Source organism: Oryzias melastigma, linkage group LG7 (genome assembly GCF_002922805.2).
Source record: "Oryzias melastigma strain HK-1 linkage group LG7, ASM292280v2, whole genome shotgun sequence".
NCBI classification, from domain to species: Eukaryota; Metazoa; Chordata; class Actinopteri; order Beloniformes; family Adrianichthyidae; genus Oryzias; species Oryzias melastigma.
The window spans coordinates 25751393-25770541 of record NC_050518.1 but is presented as its reverse complement, the minus strand read 5'-3'; the positions used below and the strand labels follow the sequence as shown (position 1 = coordinate 25770541).

The 19149-nt window shown below is 43.3% G+C and overlaps 1 protein-coding gene across 4 annotated transcripts in view; it reads right to left on the bottom strand.

The window, feature by feature from the left end:
- Positions 1–420: 420 nt before the first annotated feature.
- trim33 (tripartite motif containing 33) overlaps positions 421–19149 on the bottom strand; it is a 30016-nt gene continuing 11287 nt past the window's right edge. Inside the window, exons 8-21 of one of the 4 annotated variants that reach the window (XM_024292944.2) lie at positions 17378–17495; positions 13804–14072; positions 13538–13732; positions 11880–11936; positions 11504–11704; positions 11211–11343; positions 11074–11137; positions 7835–7988; positions 7351–7727; positions 7154–7265; positions 7004–7078; positions 6599–6751; positions 2001–2051; positions 421–1015 (exon numbers count right to left, since the gene is read on the bottom strand). In XM_024292944.2, the coding sequence (XP_024148712.1) occupies positions 797–1015; positions 2001–2051; positions 6599–6751; positions 7004–7078; positions 7154–7265; positions 7351–7727; positions 7835–7988; positions 11074–11137; positions 11211–11343; positions 11504–11704; positions 11880–11936; positions 13538–13732; positions 13804–14072; positions 17378–17495 (2178 nt within the window). In that variant the 3' untranslated portion in view covers positions 421–796. The remainder of the gene's footprint in view (positions 1016–2000; positions 2052–6598; positions 6752–7003; positions 7079–7153; positions 7266–7350; positions 7728–7834; positions 7989–11073; positions 11138–11210; positions 11344–11503; positions 11705–11879; positions 11937–13537; positions 13733–13803; positions 14073–17377; positions 17496–19149) is intronic. The other 3 variants (XM_024292945.2, XM_024292946.2, XM_024292947.2) reach the window with 3 other exon arrangements.

Sequence of the window (19149 nt, the reverse complement as noted above, 5' to 3'; positions counted from 1 at the left end):
CGTTCCTCAAGCATGTCTGTTTACAGTCTGTTAACAGGTCAATGGGAACCACAGCCCAACCTGTCCGTGTTCTCTTAAGTTCACTGATTTTTTTTTTTACACAAATGCAAAAAACAGCAGAACCAGAAAAGTGGGAAGAGACAAGGTCTGGGAAGTATTTCACCACTCACTTCAAAAGGTCTTTAGGTCAGCAGAAAATTAGCTGACAGCTCAGTTTGCCGACGTCAGCCATAATCTGATTTACTCCCAAAAAAACAGGAAGTTTGTGTCTGACCTGCAGAATATGAACTACTTTAAAGGCTGAAGGAAAACCTGCTGTATTCTTAACCACACCGTGGATCTTCTGTTCAGCTCCTCTGGATGATCCACCAGAAGTGAACTCACAGGTTTAACACAGGATGCTCACATTGCAAGGCGTGCTCTGATATATCTCAACAAGTTTTATTGACGACGCACCAAAACATCCATAGTGTTGAATATCTTCAGAGGACTCCTCTCTTATTTACAGAACATCTCCAAAGCCATACACAGACTCAGTCAGCTCCATCTCCAAGCGTATGATACAGCAAACAAATACGGGATTGAAGGAAATGATCACATGATTCTACAAACGCATAAGAAAAAAACAACCCAAAGCTCACTACTGCAAATCGAGTCCAGCTTCAGCATCTGTACAATGTTGCAGATCAGAGTTCTTCCAAAGGCAACCATTGGATGAACCAGGTTTTCTGAGAAGTTCTCCTCCTCCTGAAGAAACGGGAGTCTGGGAAGACAGTCTTCACTCCTCATTCAGTCACTATTTGATGTGGACGACCTTCTCGTCCGTTTTCAACCGTTTGCGTCGCGGCTGTATGAAGTCGTCCTCTGAGTCCTCCGTTTCCTCCTCCCGCTCCTTCTCATCCGGAGGCTCGGCTTCTGGGGTTTCGGGGAAGTTCTGGCCTGGAAACATCTCCTGCAACTTCTCTTCAAAGTACAGGCCCACCGCCTTCCCGGAAATGGCCATCTCCGATCCGGCCTGCCAAAGGAGGGAGAGGAGGGAGGAGAAAGTGGGAGCGGTGAAAGAGGAGGAGAAAGTTTGAGAGCACCAGTGAGTGGGTTTGGGCAGGAAGGGTGAGGAGGAGGAGAACGAGGAGACAAATTAAACCTGGTTAAAACTCTTGCGGCGAGGCGGCCCCGTCTCAACCTTGCTGAACAGAGCAGGGATAGTCTGCCTTCCTGTCCCACTGCGGCTCCATGAAGCATTTCCACCATCAGACCCTCAGCACTTTTCTGCTCCCGTATTTTCATTCCTACAGGAACTTTTTAGCTTCAACACCCAAAAGATGAAGGTTCCTTCACTTGAGTCCTCTGCCTTGGGCAGAGTCACACTACTTAACTAAAAGGACTATAAAGAGCAGAGCGCCATATAGGGGCGTCTACATTTCTCTGGAATGATGGGAAAATGAGGAAAACGGGTTTAAACAAAAAGAAAAGACTGAAGTGCAGAGAAGATCCTCATGTCTGAACAGCTCTGGCTCCACATCTGCTGCACATGCTCATCATGGCATCAAAGAATAAATCAGATCAAGTTAACCTTAAAGGTCACGGTTAGTTTTTATTCACTTTCATTTATGAGTTGTATAGCTTTTCTCTATAAAACAAATGGATCTGGAGCAGAAACCATATTTACTAGAGTTGTTCTGAATTGTTTCACATCCACACAAGAATGAATCTGATTGGTTTGTGATTTTGGAGGCAGCACAGGTGATTCTGAGGTTCCCGCTCCACAAACGGGTCATACCAGACACTGCTGCATCAATCGGGTCCAAATTACCCGGAAGACGGACCCTGAACGGGCAGAGAGACCGTAGCAGAGATTCATTCATAGCAGCCCCCGCAGAGCCTCCTGACACCCAGCACAGTTCACACTGCAGGACCCCCCTTCTTTCTGAAGAGGAAAACCCTTTCTAGGAGCCTCAGTGGGAGGAAACAGGTACCTGTGCTCTGGGGAAACAGCTTACCTGTGTATTAATCTCTTTCTCCTCATCATAAACCTGGATTATTCGAGACATCTAAAGGGGGCAATGACATTACATCAAAGACCGTGAAGCAGCGAGGAAGAGAAGAGTTCACAGCAAAAGCAGGTTAGATCATCACAGGAAGGACGTCTGTCTCTGGAGGGTGGGGGGCTACAGGTCGCCAAATCTGGAGCATTAACAGCAAGTAAAGGTCAGACCCAGAACAATCCGGAACAGGGGTGCTCGCTCGTCTATGAACACGTTTTCTCACTCATTGATGCTTGAATTGGTGTTTGGAGAAGCATCAGCCAACTCTGAATATGAAACAACGCCACTGGGGTTTTATTTTGAAACTTTTCCAGGAAATATTAGACATTTACTGATGTCTAAACATTTACAGGGTTGTTTGTCTTTATTACATTTGAATAAGTCTCTGACATCAACTTCTTTTCATCTGGTAAACATTTCCTTTTCAATTTCACAGAAGTTCTGTAATTTTAGGAACCAGATGGAGTTTCTGCAGCGGCAGTTCAAGCTCTGAGAACTTTCCAAATTATGGAAATGCTTCCATAACCATTTCCTAACAGTAGCAGACGTGCTTTGAAATGATAACAGGGCCTGTTGTGGTTTACCCGTCACTGTAAAGGTGTCTGGTCAAATAAACAGGAATCGATTCTCTGACTTCTTCCACACAGACACGCTGCAGAGAGCCCCCACCCAAAAACCAGACCAGCGTGGTTACTGACGCAGGCCTGAAGGGTTGTAGACACCCATAGAACCAGCTCAGGCAACTGAGGCGGTTTGTCTGTGGTTCTGCTCCCAGAGGAAGGACCTTCACCCTCCTTCAGTTTCTACTGGAGGTTCTTGTAGGTAAACTCAGTTCCCTCCATGTTTCTCTAAGCAAAAAGAAACGAGAAGCTCAGACAGAAGCAGCCAAGCTCCAGGATCCGTTTGGGTTTCCTAACCTGAAGCTGTGAGTTTTGTTCTCATTACAGAGCCTGGATGCTCTCCACTGAAGCCTGAAGGCCTTTCTCTTTATGGGCTAGCATGACGCGACAGCAGCATCCTGACTTGGCACAAAGCAGCTTCTTTACTTTTTCTGGGGTGTTTGAACGCATCGTTTCTGCACCAACATTTACACCAGACGTTTACTTGCTGTTAATCTCGGCGAGTTAGAGGATGTCCATCAGAGAGCCTTCAAAGTCTCCATCAGGTTACAGACTGCTGAGGTGTTTGGAGGAAACAACGTCACATTAAATCAGAAATGGATGAGTCAGCTGTTCCAGCGCAGAAGTGTGGTGGCGCCGTCCACTCCCCCTCCCCCACCCCACAGGAGAACAAGACTGTATTAGTAGATCAAGACTGAACAGGAACTTCAGTCTGTTAAACAAAATGTATGCTCAGAGGTGAGTAGGGATGGGTACCAAAACTCAGAGCCAAGTTGGTACTGGTATCAACATATACAGAACTAGCTGTACCAAATGAAAACGCAGATGTGATCACACGTGTCCATCACTTCTGTTCTATTCAGTTTGTCGTCCAGTTCTAGCCAATCATTTTATCTTTCCAGCAATTGTGGGCGGGTTCATACAAGAATGCATGAGGCCAAGGGGGTAGGCGGAGCTTCAGTCAAAATGGCGAAATGAGAGAAGGTTTGTCTGAATTTCACAGCAAAAGATTCTAATTTATCGATGGGTCAGTGGCGTGTAGAGAGCTCTGAAAACAGGCTGTTGTCATGGCGATGGGCGGTGAAATATATGTTCATCTCAGCGTGTGAAAACAGGCGCTGCAGCGCAGACCATCAGGAGAGAGGACATAAAGCCCCAGCTGCGTTCACATTGAAAATGAATTACACGTCAGCGTCCAGGTTCAGTGTTTAGTCAGGTGATCAGATGCGATCAGACGTCCTGTGGCGTGATGCAAGTGTCGGGCATGGTGCGTTGGTACGCCAGCGGAGTGATTTAGGCGTCCCGGCACATTTAAATTGAAAAAATTTGAACTCCAGTGAGGAAAACGAGTCAACCAATTGGGCACTCAGCTTTGGTTGTTGATGTGTTGATGATGTAATCAGTGGGTGGAGTCCGAAAACACCATGGAGAAGAATTTAATTGTTCTCCTGAACTTTATATTTTCATGGAGACAACAGGGTTGGGTTAATAAAATTGCTTAATCGATGTGAATAATAAGCTTGATGGATCAATAATCAATTAATGAGGAAGACTGGAGTGACAGAGAAGTATGTCTGAGCAGTGCAGGACATGTATGAGGGCTGTAAGACAGTGGTGAGGTGTGCTGTAGGGGTGACAGAGGAGTTCAAGGTGGAGGTGGGATTACATCAGGGATCAGCTCTGAGCCCCTTCCTGTTTGCAATGGTGATGGACAGACTGACGGATGAGGTTAGACAGGAATCACCATGGACTATGATGTTTGCAGATGATATTGTGATTTGTAGTGAGAGCAGGGAACAGGTGGAGGTGGAGTTAGAGAGGTGGAGGTTTGCCCTGGAAAGGAGAGGAATGAAGGTTAGCCGCAGTAAGACAGAGTACATGTGTGTGAATGAGAGGAACCAGAGTGGAAGAGTGAGGTTACAGGGAGAAGAGATAAAGAAGGTGGAGGAGTTTAAGTATTTAGGGTCAACAGTACAGAGTAATGGAGAGTGTGGAAAAGAAGTGAAGAGGAGAGTGCAAGCAGGTTGGAATGGGTGGAGAAAAGTGTCAGGTGTGATGTGTGACAGAAGAGTTTCAGCACAAATGAAAGGAAAGGTGTACAAGACTGTGGTGAGACCAGCCATGTTGTTTGGACTAGAAACAGTGGGACTGAAGAAAAGACAGGAAGCAGAGCTGGAGGTAGCAGAGATGAAGATGCTGAGGTTCTCTTTGGGAGTGACCAGGATGGATAGGATCAGGAATGAATACATCAGAGGGACAGCACATGTTAGAGGTTTTGGAGATAAAGTCAGAGAGGCCAGACTGAGATGGTTTGGACATGTTCAGAGGAGAGACAGTGAATATATTGGTAGAAGGATGCTGAGTCTAGAGCTGCAGGAAAGAGGTCTAGAGGAAGACCAAAGAGGAGGTTTATGGATGCAGTGAATGAAGACATGAAGGTGGCTGGTGTTAGAGTGGAGGATGCTGAAGACAGGCTTAGATGGAGGAAACTGATTCGCTGTGGAGACCCTGAAGGGAAAAGAAGAACAGGAAGAAAGCTAAAGTCTGCTAGCTTGATGCTAATAGAATTTCAACCTAAACATACATTTCTGACCAAATGAACATCTTTATAAACTCACAGACATGAATTTTCCAAACTCTCTTAAGAAATCATTTTTTTAAAGTAACAATTTGTGGTCTAAAACATAATTTTTTTGCTCAATCTTTGCTTATTCTTCTTTAATAAAGTGTAATGCTATAGTGCGATCACCACCTAGTGGCCAAACTGAAACGTCCTCCAGGAGAAGCAGAACAATGTTTACATGTTAATGATCTGAACATTTTTGTTAGAACTTCTCCTTTAGAGAATCCATGGAACACTGGATGGTGTTAATATTGTAGTATCAGTTTACAAATACATTTTACAGTATGTGAAATGTATTAAAATAAATATATTTAAAACATATAGTAGATTATTAATTATTTCTAAGCAAATGTGTCTAAATGTGTAAACTCATAATTGAATTGAATGAATCAAAAGAATGATTAAAAAAAGAAAAATTGCAATCGAATCCATCCATGCTCTGGTGAATCCAATAGATTCTGGAAATTAGCATTGATACCTAGCCCTAGGAGACGACTATAAAAAGTTCTTCAAATGTTGTTATTGATTTAATTTTTCCCTCCTCAGACTAATGAGGAACAGGAAGTAATCAAACTGGGTCACAGAGACAGAAGTACCGCTGAGAGCACCATCATTCAGGCGTCACTCCTGCAGTAGACGGTGAAGCTCGTCGTACCGAGAGAGTCTCTGGATGTCATGAACCAGACATGGAGAATAAATTAAATTAATGAACTGGATCTCTAAGTCTCATCCGTGTCTTCATGTGTTGTAAATTAGATAAACGTAGACCGTGCTCCTTGTAGCGATCAGGCTAAAAATCTTTGGCTAGTGCTAGCTCCTCCCACAAGCATCTCAGGCGTCAAGCTTACGAACACATTTTTGGACAGGCGGCGAGCAGAGAATTTGCTGTGCATCCGAACAGAGGCATCTGATGCAAACTTGACAAGTGAATCACATTGAGAGTGAACACAGCTTTAGGAACATTCAAGTGCTCTCCTGCACCCTGTCACGCTGCTACAACGATTTTTGGGAAAAAAAAAATATTTTTTTGAAGCTCCGGTTCGAGCACCGTTTAAGAACTGGACCCGTTTCAAAAGTACCGGTTCAGCACCAGATAAAACCTGCGTGGTACCCATCCCTAGCACTGAGGTGGTTATGGAGGGTCATGGTGGTCCTGGTCGATCCATGTTAGTGCGTGCATGAAGCTGAGAGGACGGCTTCATCTGCTTCACTCAGAGCCGGTTACAGGAGGAGACCTTCATTCAGTGCTGCAGACTGCTGTTAGCATGCTCCCCGGAGGAAAGGCATTCCCTGAAAATCATGCCGCTCACCTCATTGTACTTTGCACAGTTTTTGAAGATAAGGCGCATGTCCGACACAAACTCCTGGACAGAATTGTAGTACTGGGAGCTCCGTAACTGCAGCTTCTTCTTCACCTTCTTCAGGTCCATGGGCTGCTTAATGATCTTGTAGTAGTTGGGCACCTAAGTTGAAACCAGCAGGTTAGAGCAAGTCTTACTTTTCAGAGCAAAACCACAAAGAAACAAAGTGATGGTTTGAAAACAAGCAAACTATTTAGAAAGAGCAAAATACAACATAAATGTTCTTTCTTCTTCTTCTGGAATTGTGCTATAACCAGCACAGCACAGTGGACTGAACTAAAACCATCAAATAAAAGCCCGAGAAGTCCTTTCAGCAGCAGCCTGGACTTCTCCAGGGAGGAAGGTAGGACTTACAGAGCTGGGAACAGGTTCCCTGAAGCCCATGCTGAGCTCGTGACAGAAGATGTACAGCAGGACGCGCTCACATCTCTGCAGAGGAAGACAACAGAACAGTCAAAGGCTGGAACCTTCCTGAGGAGCTGGTCCCGGGGGGCTCGGACTGACCCTTTGGTCTTCGGGGTTCAGGCTGTGCTCTCCTTTGATTCTCTTGCTGTCGTCACAGTACTCAATTTCAGGATCACTCAGACTCCGGCAGAAAGTACAGACAAAGTCCCCCCTGTAACACAGAGCACGGTTAGGGGGCTGCAGGAGGCCTGAAACGTCTGGCTCAGTTCTGTCTGAACGCAGTGGGAGGGGCTTACTTAGGGAAGATTTTGATGGTGGGGACGTGACATTTCATGTGGAACACTTTGGGACAGTGGTCACAGCAGAGGAGGTCACCCCCGTTGATGCAGACGGCGCACCAGTCTTCGTTGGGATCGTCCTCTTTGCCTCCGTGGTTCTCCTCGGATGCTCCGCCCCTGCTGGGCCCCGCCTCCTTGCCTGTGTTTCCATTGGTGAGCAGGAGGTTGGCCTTGCTGTGGCTGTTCTCCGTGGTGGTTGAGGTAGAGCTGGTTGTGGTGGTGGCAGCGCCACTGAGACCGTTCAGTTCAGAACACGATGTCTCCGTCTCCGGCTCGGTTTTGATCCGCTGGCCGGTGGACGCGGCCCCCCGCGGGCTGGTCTCTGGACTGCTCATCTGCAGGGACACAGGGAGACACACCTGCTTTACAGCTGAAGCTCACCTGCTCACGTCATCAGTGACGCCATTCTCAGAAACGAGGTTCAGAAAGCCAGTGGCAGTACCATGCAGGCACTCCTGCCAGCGTCTTTGCCCCGCTCCGTCTTCAGAGAGGACGCCGGGCAGCTGTAGCTGTCCTCCGAACCCGGCTCCTTCTTCACTTTGACCGGATCTGAACTTGCTCCGCCTCCTGCTCCGATCCTCCCCGCAGAACTACAGCTTAAACAAACAAAAAAAAGAGTGAATACCAGCCAGAAAATCTCACGACTGATTACCACATTTCACAACCACTGTAGCATCTGTGACCGACGCTTCCCCGAGTCTTCATCGATCACCGCTGCTCTGGAAATTTTGGCTTTTATGTATTGTCTTTATTATGAAGAATTTCAGAATCCTGATGCATTTAAAGTCCCTCTCCAATGAAAATCATGAGTTTTGAGGGGGTTTTCTTCATGTATGTGAGGCATTTTCTTATGAAAGAGAACTCATGTAGAAAGAAATCCTTTCAGTTTTGTATTTCTGAGTATTTCTCCTTTTTAAAGCTTTTCCAGCGCTTTGAGCATCTCAAAAAGCGCAGATAAATCTAATCCATTATTATTAGGGGTGTAACGGATCACAAAACTCACGGTTCGGATCGTGTCACGGTTTTAGGGTCACGGTTCGGATCATTTTTCGGATCAGTTGAATGTTAAAAAAAAAAAAAAAATACGACAACAACAATATGAAAGCTAATTTTTGGAAATGCTTCAAATCATATATTCAGTATCAATATAAATACTTCCCACACACAATATTTATATATGCAACATTAAAACGTTTGCTCATTGACACCTATTTATTAAACAAAATATCTTTAGAGTTTGAACACAAACAAAATGCTAAAACATGTAGTTTCTGACTACATTTGCATGTCTTGTGACCAAATCTACAAAAACTGAGAGAAAATAATGCTTTAAAATAGACAGCTGCTTCTCCAAACTCGGAGATTCTTTGAATCCAGAAATGTAAACGTGTACCGATGCTTTTATTCAGGTCTTAACATTAAATAAACCTGATATCTATCCATCCGCGTCAAGTTGAGTAAAGTTTGTGATGGAAGCTGCAGGGTTTTTCCTGGCTTAAAATAAGATGGTGGTGTCTCGTGGGGACTTCAGATTTGTATACCTTAACAAGTTTATTTTACTATTATTGTGGTTATTTCATAAACGTTATTGAACATTCTTTCAATGTACATATTTTACTATTATTAGATCACCTCATTATAAAACATAAATGGCTCAATGTAACTAATTGAGCCATTAGTTAACTAATGTAATGTAACTAATTGAGCCACTAACAAACCGTATATTGATACACAATAAAACAACTAATTATTCTAGTTTGAAGCTCCATACAAAAGCCTCAGGCAAATGTTTTAACAAAACCCTCAAATTCATCACTTCCAACTCTTACAACTAACTGGATGCCCCCCACCCCCACCCCTCTGTCCGTTTACGAGCATGCGCACTCTCTCCTTTCCTCTTTCCACGCGGCAATAGACAGACTGTCTCCTTTTTTCTTTTTTCATGGAGGTTCTCCTCTAAATCAGGTTTTAAACTCCTGATTTTAAAGCGTGTCTTCTCTCCCTCAAACTCTGTGGGGCTGTCGGTCATAAACATCGCAGCTGTGGAAGTAAAGTCCAGTCGGACCGAACCATTTTCAATTTAGAGGAGGGAGGTCCGCAGACGATATTTACAAAACAAAATATTTAAGTATTGTTACGTTGACATTAAAATAAAAATATTTGCGATTATATATTGGTTATTGGTTTACTGAAATAATTGTTTCTGTTGTATCATTTTGTCATCATTCGGGTCTCCGTGGACTCTCTCTCAGTCTGGGCTCCTAGAATCAGCCACATCCCCCCTTTTCCAGGAGCTGGTGGCGGCCGACACCAAATTCTCTATGCAGGAAAAGCTCTGAAAGCTCCGCCCACACGCAGCGGGAGATTCAGGAACAGACTTTAAGAAATAACCGTGAAACTGTTACTTCAGCGCTGGTCAAAACAAAGAGGATTTACAGGAATTTGACAGAATTTCATTGATGTGAACGGACAATTGGTTTAAATTATGAGAGCCCGAGGTGTGTGCGCTGGCTGGGGGTGGGGGTCGGAGTGGTCCGCGGTACACACGTGTCCGAACCGTGTCCCGAACCGTGGCTTCTGATCCGTACGGATCACGGATCATCCGTGGTCCGTTACACCCCTAATTATTATTATTATTATTATTAATTGCCGTCAATCAAACTGTCATAAAGACACTATTTGTTGTTTGAATTAACGAGTCGTTGTGATGTCACATCGACCAGGGCCAAAAGCGCATCCCAAGCCTCCTGGTCCATGAATGACATTTTTTTTTTTGCAAGGTTTGCAAAGCGAAGCTGGGCTCGCGCTGTGGCTGCAGGACTGGTCGCGCTCCCTTCCCTGCTACCAGAGGCGTGGCACAACACGGCCTGTGGGGGTCTCCCACTCCCCACAGTCTGCCTCATCCGGGCGGGTGGTCGGGTCTCTCGCAGTCTGGCGCCGCGTGGGAGGCGGGTTCCAGGAACGGGTACGGCGGTCAACTCTGGATCTCTTTTCGCAGATCTCCCCAGCTCCAGCTCCTCGGCTGGCGGCTAGCACCTGACTCACGACAGTGCAGACCAGGGAATTCGACTTTTGTTGTAATTTAAACAAAGCATTGTAAGGGCCTGTGGCGGTTTTTGAGAAATGTTGTTGTTGTTTTGGTTGTGATGTAGAGCCGCTTAAAGAGCTTCTGTGTGCAGCCAACGAGTGGTCAGAGGTTTAAGTAGAAAACAAAAGTAATACACCAAAGAACGCTCATAAATAATTAAATATCGTCTTGTCAGCGTTTTTAAAAATGCAGAGTATTTGGTATTACCAAAAAATGTATCACAATATATTACCAGATGGATTTTCCCTAGGCCCCTCCTCTTTACTCAGTTCTGAGTTTTGTTCCTCAACTGTCCTGAGTTTGACATTTGAACAGAAACATTCAAATCAAACAAGTCTTTCATTAACCCCCAAAAATGATGAGTATAAATGAATGTCTTTCCCTTAAATGCAGGATCCAGAAACTTCACATGTATCACATAATAAACTGTAAGTGTCACCAGAAAAAAATGTGCAAAAACCCAAATATGTTTACTTAGAATTGAATTCAAAACTCAATAACATAAATCCTAATGAGTGATCATAAATGTGCGTTTGGGGAAAATGTTGTGGTAGTCGTGAGTCCGTTGTCATGGTAACAGGCGCACCCCATACCTGCCCCTGCTTCCTGTGCTGGATGTGCTGGAGGGCCGTGCTGGCGTGTGAGCATTGGACAAACCTGCAGACAGAAAAGCAGCAGGTCATGTTGCTGCTCACCTGAGCAAACGTGAAGCATCTCTCCTCGGACGTACCTGAGGATCCAGGAGACAGATTGGGTAATCCCGGAGATGTGTTCAGGTCCACGGAGCCCAGGTGGAGCTGTGTGCTCGCTGTGATGTACCGAGATAGAATATGTCCCAGGTTGCTGGAACCTGCATCTTCCAGCTGAAAGGTATCAGAGAAGGTTAGGAACCTCTGAGGAAGACTAGTGTCCTCACAGCTGACAAAGTCAAGGAGAAAGGATTCTCTGTGCTTTATCTGAACTGAAAACGGACTGAGAATCCTGCAGAATGGTCTCTAGATCTTCAGAGTAACAGATGCAGACCTGAATCGGTGGGATCTCTGGAAGGCAGGGAAGGTTTTCTGGGTTGGTGACGGAGGGGATCAGCTCGATGGGACCGATGACCGGGCTGGCGGGTCCGCGGTGAGCGTGGGCTCCCGCCATACTGGCACTGGTAGGACTGGTGGGGTTGGCATTATGCAAAGATGCAACAGGGAACGGCCCTGCATGTCCTGGGTTGGAATGCTGCGCAAGGTGGAAGATGGAGAGAAAGACAGGAGAAAGTATGAGGAACGGCCCGTTTCTTTGATCAAAACAAGAACAAATGGAGGCACAGGTAAAAGATGGCTTCAGGATCATGCAGGTGAGTGAGCGCACATGCTACACAACACACAAATGACAAGAAAGGAAAGGTGCAAACCCCTGATTGAAGTAAGAAACGAAACCTTTGGTGGCTCATCTCAGATTCTACAGACATCTGGACACAAGAAAAGGATGTCATGGAGATTTACTGTCCTCATCCCACATTCAGAAAATCTCTTTCATGTTGTGTTTGGAGTAAACGGTCTGCAGACGCATCCCAGCTGCAGATTGCATGTTCCTCTGACGTTTGAATCTAGGAGGTCTGCTTTCTGCAGATGCCGTTTTAAGACTGAAGGTAAAACGAGACATTCACTTTTTAGATTTGCAAAGTAAAGTCCTGAAGAAATGCAAACATTTACAGTGAAACAGACATATGCCTCCTTCGTTTCATAGAGTAAAAAAACATTTTCTCTGGTTTGTCACGAAGAGCCTCGGAAAACTCCTCTCTGTCGAAAGTTTGACTTCACGCTGAGGCGGAGATGATGGACGTTTGTCCTGAGCGTCATTTTATACGTGCACATTCACATGATCACAGCTGCTGCTTTTGTTTTATGAAAGTGCAGCAATTATTAGGGGAAAAACCTACGTGGCACCAGTGTCACTGTCTAAAAAACTATTTTGAAACACAAAGTAAAAAGATTCTAGTAAAGTTTAAAGTTCCACTCCAATCATCTTCTGATCTGTTTTCAAAGTGTTCCCACTCGTCTTGTCATTATCATGATGCCGATTTCTGGTCAAAATTTGAAACCCCGTGTCATTTTCAAGGACCTAGTTTCTGCTGAGCGGCAGGAGTTGGAAAGAAAGTTGGGGGTGGGATCATTTGCGAGGAGCAATCCCGCCAGATTCCAGCTCAGACGAGGAAAACCAAGACGTTCATGGATCTATTTGTGTGCAAGTGGATTAATCAGAATGGGGTGGAGCTGAGTACCTTTGGCCCCGCCTATCATATTTTCTAAGTCACAATAACTTTTTAATACAGCATTTTGTGTCTGCTCCTGATTCACAATTATTTGAATAAAGAAATACTCAGAATGGCAGTGTGAATCCATATTTTCTTTAAATAGGTCCTCCATTGTTAGATAAATGCCCGTTAACACGTTGAAAACACAATTTTCACAAGAGTGGGTCTTTAAAGATCATTTTTCAGTTTTGCATCTCTCTGTAATACCGCTGATGACCTGTAGAGGGAAGTCTGTCACACAGCTGATTAAGAATGACAAATGTTAGTGACAGGCTGCAGTTATTTCAGTTTAATCTTTTTAATGTCGGAGCTGAACATCCTGAGATGCGTCAGAGACTGTTTCTCTATCTGGATTTTAAATGTGCTTCAGGAAAATGTTGGATGAGCTGATCTGATGTTCTTCTGCTGAATGAACATTTTTCTCCGTCATCATCAGTGTTGAAATGGTTCAGTGAGCTTTCTACACTAGAAACTTTATGTTCATAATAATGTATGGGATGCATAACTGAGCATGAATCTGCTCTAAGATTCATGTTTCATATCAGAAGCTCAGACGTTAAACTGATGACATCGTTAGTGAGATTCCTTTAATATTCATGGATCTGTTAGGATCAAATTCTTGCAAATCCTGTTGAACCAAACCAAAAGAAGGACTCTTGAGAATGAAACTACAGAAAAGACCATTCATAAATAGAGTATGTAACCAGATTAGTAAATATTAGTCATCATGTTTGCCCCCCCTCCCCGGTACCGACCTGTCTCTGTAACTGAGGCTGCATCAGGGAGGAATACTGCTGACCGTTGGGTCTGGGCTGAGCCGTGGCTATCCGGTTCTGGGGGGGCCCGGGCAGGCGCATGTGATGAGAGGAAGGGTACATGGGGGGGCCAGGCCCCCCGTTCATGCCCCCTGGTCCTCTCTGAAGCTGCTGCATGCTGATGAGCCGTGGGGGCTGGCCAGAAACACAACAGCGTGAAAACCAAAGCCCTGAAGCAACACCCGACCCGCCGACCGGCTGCCTACCTGCTGGACCAGGGGGGGCCCGCTCTGCCGGGCGTGCTGCTGGGACATTTGAGAAGCCAGTCGCATTTGCTGCTGCATGTGCTGCTGCTGCTGCTGCTGCTTCTGCTGCGCGTAGGCTGCGTGCTGCATGTGCTGCAGCCGCAGCTGAGCCAGGTTGATCTGACCCGGATGTTTGCCGGGGAGACCCTGGCCCGGAGAGATGGGGGGTCCTGCTACCATCACATTGTGAGGCTGTGTCGGTGGGGGGGGCTTCTCAATGACCAGATTACCTGCAAATAAAATAAGGAGGCAGAAAGAAAGTGAAGTTTGAACGGCTTAAAATGCCAGACGGCCAGACCTTCCCTCCATGTTTATGAGGTTAGTAGTTCTACAGACAATCTATTCTCAGAGGAAGATCTACACAGACTTCCTCTGACTCCACCTTCTGGGGGCGCGCCAAGAGAGCAAGAACCACTCTGTTGTTCGTCCTTTTTAAACACCAGCAGATGCAGAAGAAACACAAACGTCTCCATTTCTACAGAACGAATGAAACACCTGATCATCTGTCAAGAACTTAGCAGGAAGCACATCAAGGACTGGGCAGTAATCTGATTACTTTTCTGTCTTCAGCTACGACTGATCTGTCCTGATGAATTGTTGATGGTAGACTAGTGCGTGTTTAATTCTTTATTTGTGCTTTCTACCAGCTAATATTCACAATCTAAGTTCAAAGCAACTGATAAGAAAACTCTGACGGCTCCAGCATTCTAGCAGCATTTAAACGCATCACTTATGGACAAATCTTTTCTTTCTCAGACACTTGAAAACAGTACAGATTTGTGCGTAAATGTGATTTTGTGCGTGCGTAAGATGCAATTCTTGTGTAATTTTTAAAGATTTGTGCGTAGTTTCGAACTTCTGTTGGAATTTGAAGTTGTGCATGTGTAAATTGAACAGAAATCAGGGTGAGTCTTATTTCTCTCCATAGACTAGAACTAAATTTAAACCATAAAACCTGAACAACTACAGGGATACTTTAAAAAACCTCCAACAGCTGCTGGTATTGGTGTAACGATTCAGTGAAGCCACAATTTGATTCGATTCACAGCTTTAAAGTCACGATTTTGATGAATTAAAGGTATTTTAAGGCCAAGTATGTTTTATTTTTGACCCTTATTAAACTGTCTGTTTCTTTCTAATAAAAATGACTCAATACAAATAAACAATTGGAGGTAAAACTGAAATGATCATAAATCCTTTCAGACCCTGTTCATGTTGTGCTCGATGCGACGGACTGCTCCACACCCTCGCTCGCACTCAGCACAAATGACCGATTAAAAGAAAAGAGACAAAGGACTAAATAGGGTTAATAAAAGGTGCACAGCTTTGGGAAGGAGTCAGAAGGGAAATGTTGTGAAATCCTGGAGGGACTGACTTATGTGAAACTTTCAAATCTGAAGGAGCTGGGAGAATTTCCCAGGGGGAAACTAGTCAACGACTAATTTAACTATGGATGTCCCGATCAGGTTTTTTGGGCCCGATCTGATTCAGAGTCATTGGATTTTGTGGATTTGCCGATGCCGAGTCCTGATTTGATACTTTTGTAACAGATTTAAAACAGGAAAATTGAACAAACAGATTTGTGTTGTCCCTTATTTATATTTCATTAACCTTTTATCATTAAAACACTTCTGTGAAACAAGTAAAATAGAGAAAATATAAAATAGGAAAAAAATAACAATTTTCTTGTTATATAAGTGATAATTAGTCATGTGATAAAGTTTAGTAACTTTAGCTCTAATATCTTTAGAGCTATTGAACATTTTTGACCAAATGTGATTCCTGTCCTCATTTAAAATTCTTAAAGATAAATTATGATTTTGTTTTAGCATAAATTTGATGATGAGTGTTTATGACTAGCTCATATCATTAGAACCATTTATTTATTTTTTAAGATTATGTGATCCTTTTTTAAGTTCAGACATCACATTTTTATTACCACAGTAGTTAATTTTCTTAACTTTTATTTCTCTGTCAGATAAATCAAACAAGCATATCAAAGGACAGCTCGGGTCCTAAGGAGGTAAATCACGGAGCTAGCATTTAGCAGTTAGCAGCTGCTGTGTAGCCATCTGTCTGCAGCATGAAGAGCTTCACATTAAAAAGAAACAGAAACCGTCTTTTTTCTGTTGAAATGCCTTTAGAGGTTGTTGTTTGTGTTAGGACAAACCAACAGACACCTGCTGTCAGTTTAAAGTGTTTTTAAAAGAGTTATTGATCCCAGAAGTCTGAATCTGATCATATTGCTAGCCTACCTGAATTGTTTATGTTAGCGTCCTGTTTAAACTGCTGCTGTTTTCTGCTGCGTTTTATGGCAATGACATTTTGTGATCTGTTCATGACATGATGACTTCTACTAGAGTATTAATCTGGAATAATAAGATTGAAATCATAAAGGGTTGATCATAATAAGAATCAATAAAATATCCGATACTGATCGGGGGCAACATCCGATTTTGATCGAGTCATCAACCACATGATCGGGCCTGATTTCCTATCACGTGATTGGGACATCCCTAAATTTAATAGTCAATTAGTCGTTACTTTATATAATATGGAGTCACAGTGTAGTAAAGTTGAACAAAGTTTGAGCTTTCAGCACCAAAAAATTTACTTTTTTCATTATGCAAGTCAATGAGACCAAAACTTTAATGAAAAACAGTTCCTTGTTTCAGACGCCGACCTCATTAGAGAGATCAGGAATAAACCTTCCATCAAACTCATTTTGACAGGTGACCTTTGACCCTATATACCTTTTATATATAAAACTGATATTAAATTTTTACATCATCATTAGGGTCGGGACAACTGTCAAAAGGAGTTTGATGGAAATGATATTCCTTATCTCTCTCTCATTTGGTTTAATCTTGTTTTATTCACAGACACTAATCAAGGACAGAAGATGCAGGATTCATTAAAAGTTTAATAAACTATCTTCATCATTGTCTTTATTTTTAGTTAGTTTAAAGCTAATGAAGGTTAAGATCTGTGTTTTATGTCTGTTTTGCGTTTGACCCGATTAGTTGACTAATCAGAAAAAATAATCGACTAATAACATAATTGTTTGTGGCTGCCTTTTCCGCGACACACACACAGGCGCGAACACATTCACACCAAACCTGAATGAAGAATTTTCGTCAGCTGTTTTTTTCTAAAAATGTTAGGCACAGGCCGTGACAAACCCATTTTTAAATTTTCCTGCATCGAACATGTTGACAAGTCTGAATCGTTTTTTTTACCGATTCTCGAAGAATAGTTACATCCTTAACTGCTGGTTTTTACTCTCGTCTTTAGACTTTCTTTAATTGAATCAGTAATACATTTCATTTTCATGGATTCAAACATTCTGGTCACTTCTAAAACGAGGTGGTGTGAATCTCCGTCATCAGAGCAGCACAGAAACAGAACTGATGCTGTCAACGTTTCTCCAACCAATTCATGGTTTCTCCAGCTCCGACAAGCTCTGATGTTCTTGTCTGAAAAAAGAAGTTCCTGTTTGCTCCAGAGTTCAACCTGAACACTGAGGGATGCTCACCTAAATTCACCACGTTTTTGGCCCAGAAGTTGGGGTCACAGAAGAAGCGCACCACCCCGTTGGACTGGGGGGCCGGTTCCAGTCGGGCCTTGAAGAGCTTACACAGCTGGTACATGATCTACACACAAAAGAAAAGGGGCTTTAATCACCCAGCTTTCAGTTCAGACGTTAAATCCACAGCAGAGCAGCTCAAAATGGAGAAAAACTCTGCATAAAATCAGCAAAGATGTGGGAACTGTAAAAATATTTGCTCGCTCAGCATTTCTGACAGAATAAGTAACATCACTTTATCTTCATGCAAATTCACATTCATCTTCACTGCAGACTCCACAGTGGCATCATTCTCATCTTCTCAGCGCCACCTGAATATCACGCTCTGACCCATCAGAACTCCTCGACCGCTCACATGATCAACGGAAAGCAGCTTTCTGCAGTTATGCAACAATTTTACGGAGCAAAGAAGCTTCTCTCTGAGACAGAAGTGGATTTACTTTAACTGCATTAAGAGTTACGGTAGTGGAAAAAACAAAAATTGGAGCTAGATGTTAATTACAGAGCTCTAGATTAAAGCTCTAGAACAGGGGTGGGCAAACAACAGCCCGGGGGTCATGTGTGGCCCGTTTAACAATTTATTCTGACCCGCCAAACTGGAATAAACCACACTGAGAATCCTTGTTAACGTTTTATTTTCCCTGTGATTCTGGTGTCTCTGCATAGATGGTGCACTCCAAATAAATAGACCACTGTCTCGGTGCAGAAAGGTATTCTGTACTCATGACGTGGTGTTCATGTGTGTTTTCAGTCATTTTTCCAACACCACATGAAGGCAGCATTTCTTTAAGGTTGCATTTGTCCCTTAGGGAAATCAAAAGCCCCAGTTTTGAAATAAAATCTTCAAAATGTTCCGTTTTAAAATGTATACATCTATTTTCAATCAAAACTAAAGCATGTTTTTGTCCAGATTTCAAGTTGCTTCTTTCCCCTACAAGGTGGTCATCAAAACATGCCGTGCATCTCCTCCTGGTCCCCGGCCCTTTTGTCAAATTTTAGAAGCATTTGTGGCCCAGTCAAAATGTTTGCCCACCCCAGCTCTAGATTATGAAGCTCTAGATCAGGGATAGGCAACTCCAGGCCTCGAAGGCCGCACTCCTGCATGTTTTCCAACATCCCCGCTCTGCCATGTTCTAATTGGCTGGACATACTTGAAACAGGTAACCAGTCATGAGTAGGGCTTGGATATCTGGAAATCATGCAGATCCTGCGGCCCTCGAGTTGCCTATCCCTGGTTTAGATCAGAGGTTCTTAAGCTTTTTGACTACGGGGCCCGATTTTCCCACTACAAAGTGATTCTAGGCCCATTCAAATATTAACATGTTGATATGAATTGATCCACATCTTGTTTGATTTGTGATTGATAATTAAATGAAGTCATTTTATGGTTTAAGTAAAATCTTGTAGAAAAAAATGATACAATGTGATCATCTCAAGGACATTTGTTTTCACACTGAGCTGGTAAACCACGGTCGTCATGCTTAACACAAATTAGAATTCCAAAAATATTTATGGCGCATTTTGATAAATAAAATTGTGTTGTAATAAAACAAGCACACTTAATATAATAAGTTTCAAATTAAATCAACTGTAAATGACATTTAAATAAACTACTGATTAAAAGATTACTATATAACCTGTTGATGAACTTGACAAATTAGTAGTTTTAATTTTGTACCAGATATTACTCTCCAAATCTGTGACAAATTAACAACAGTCAC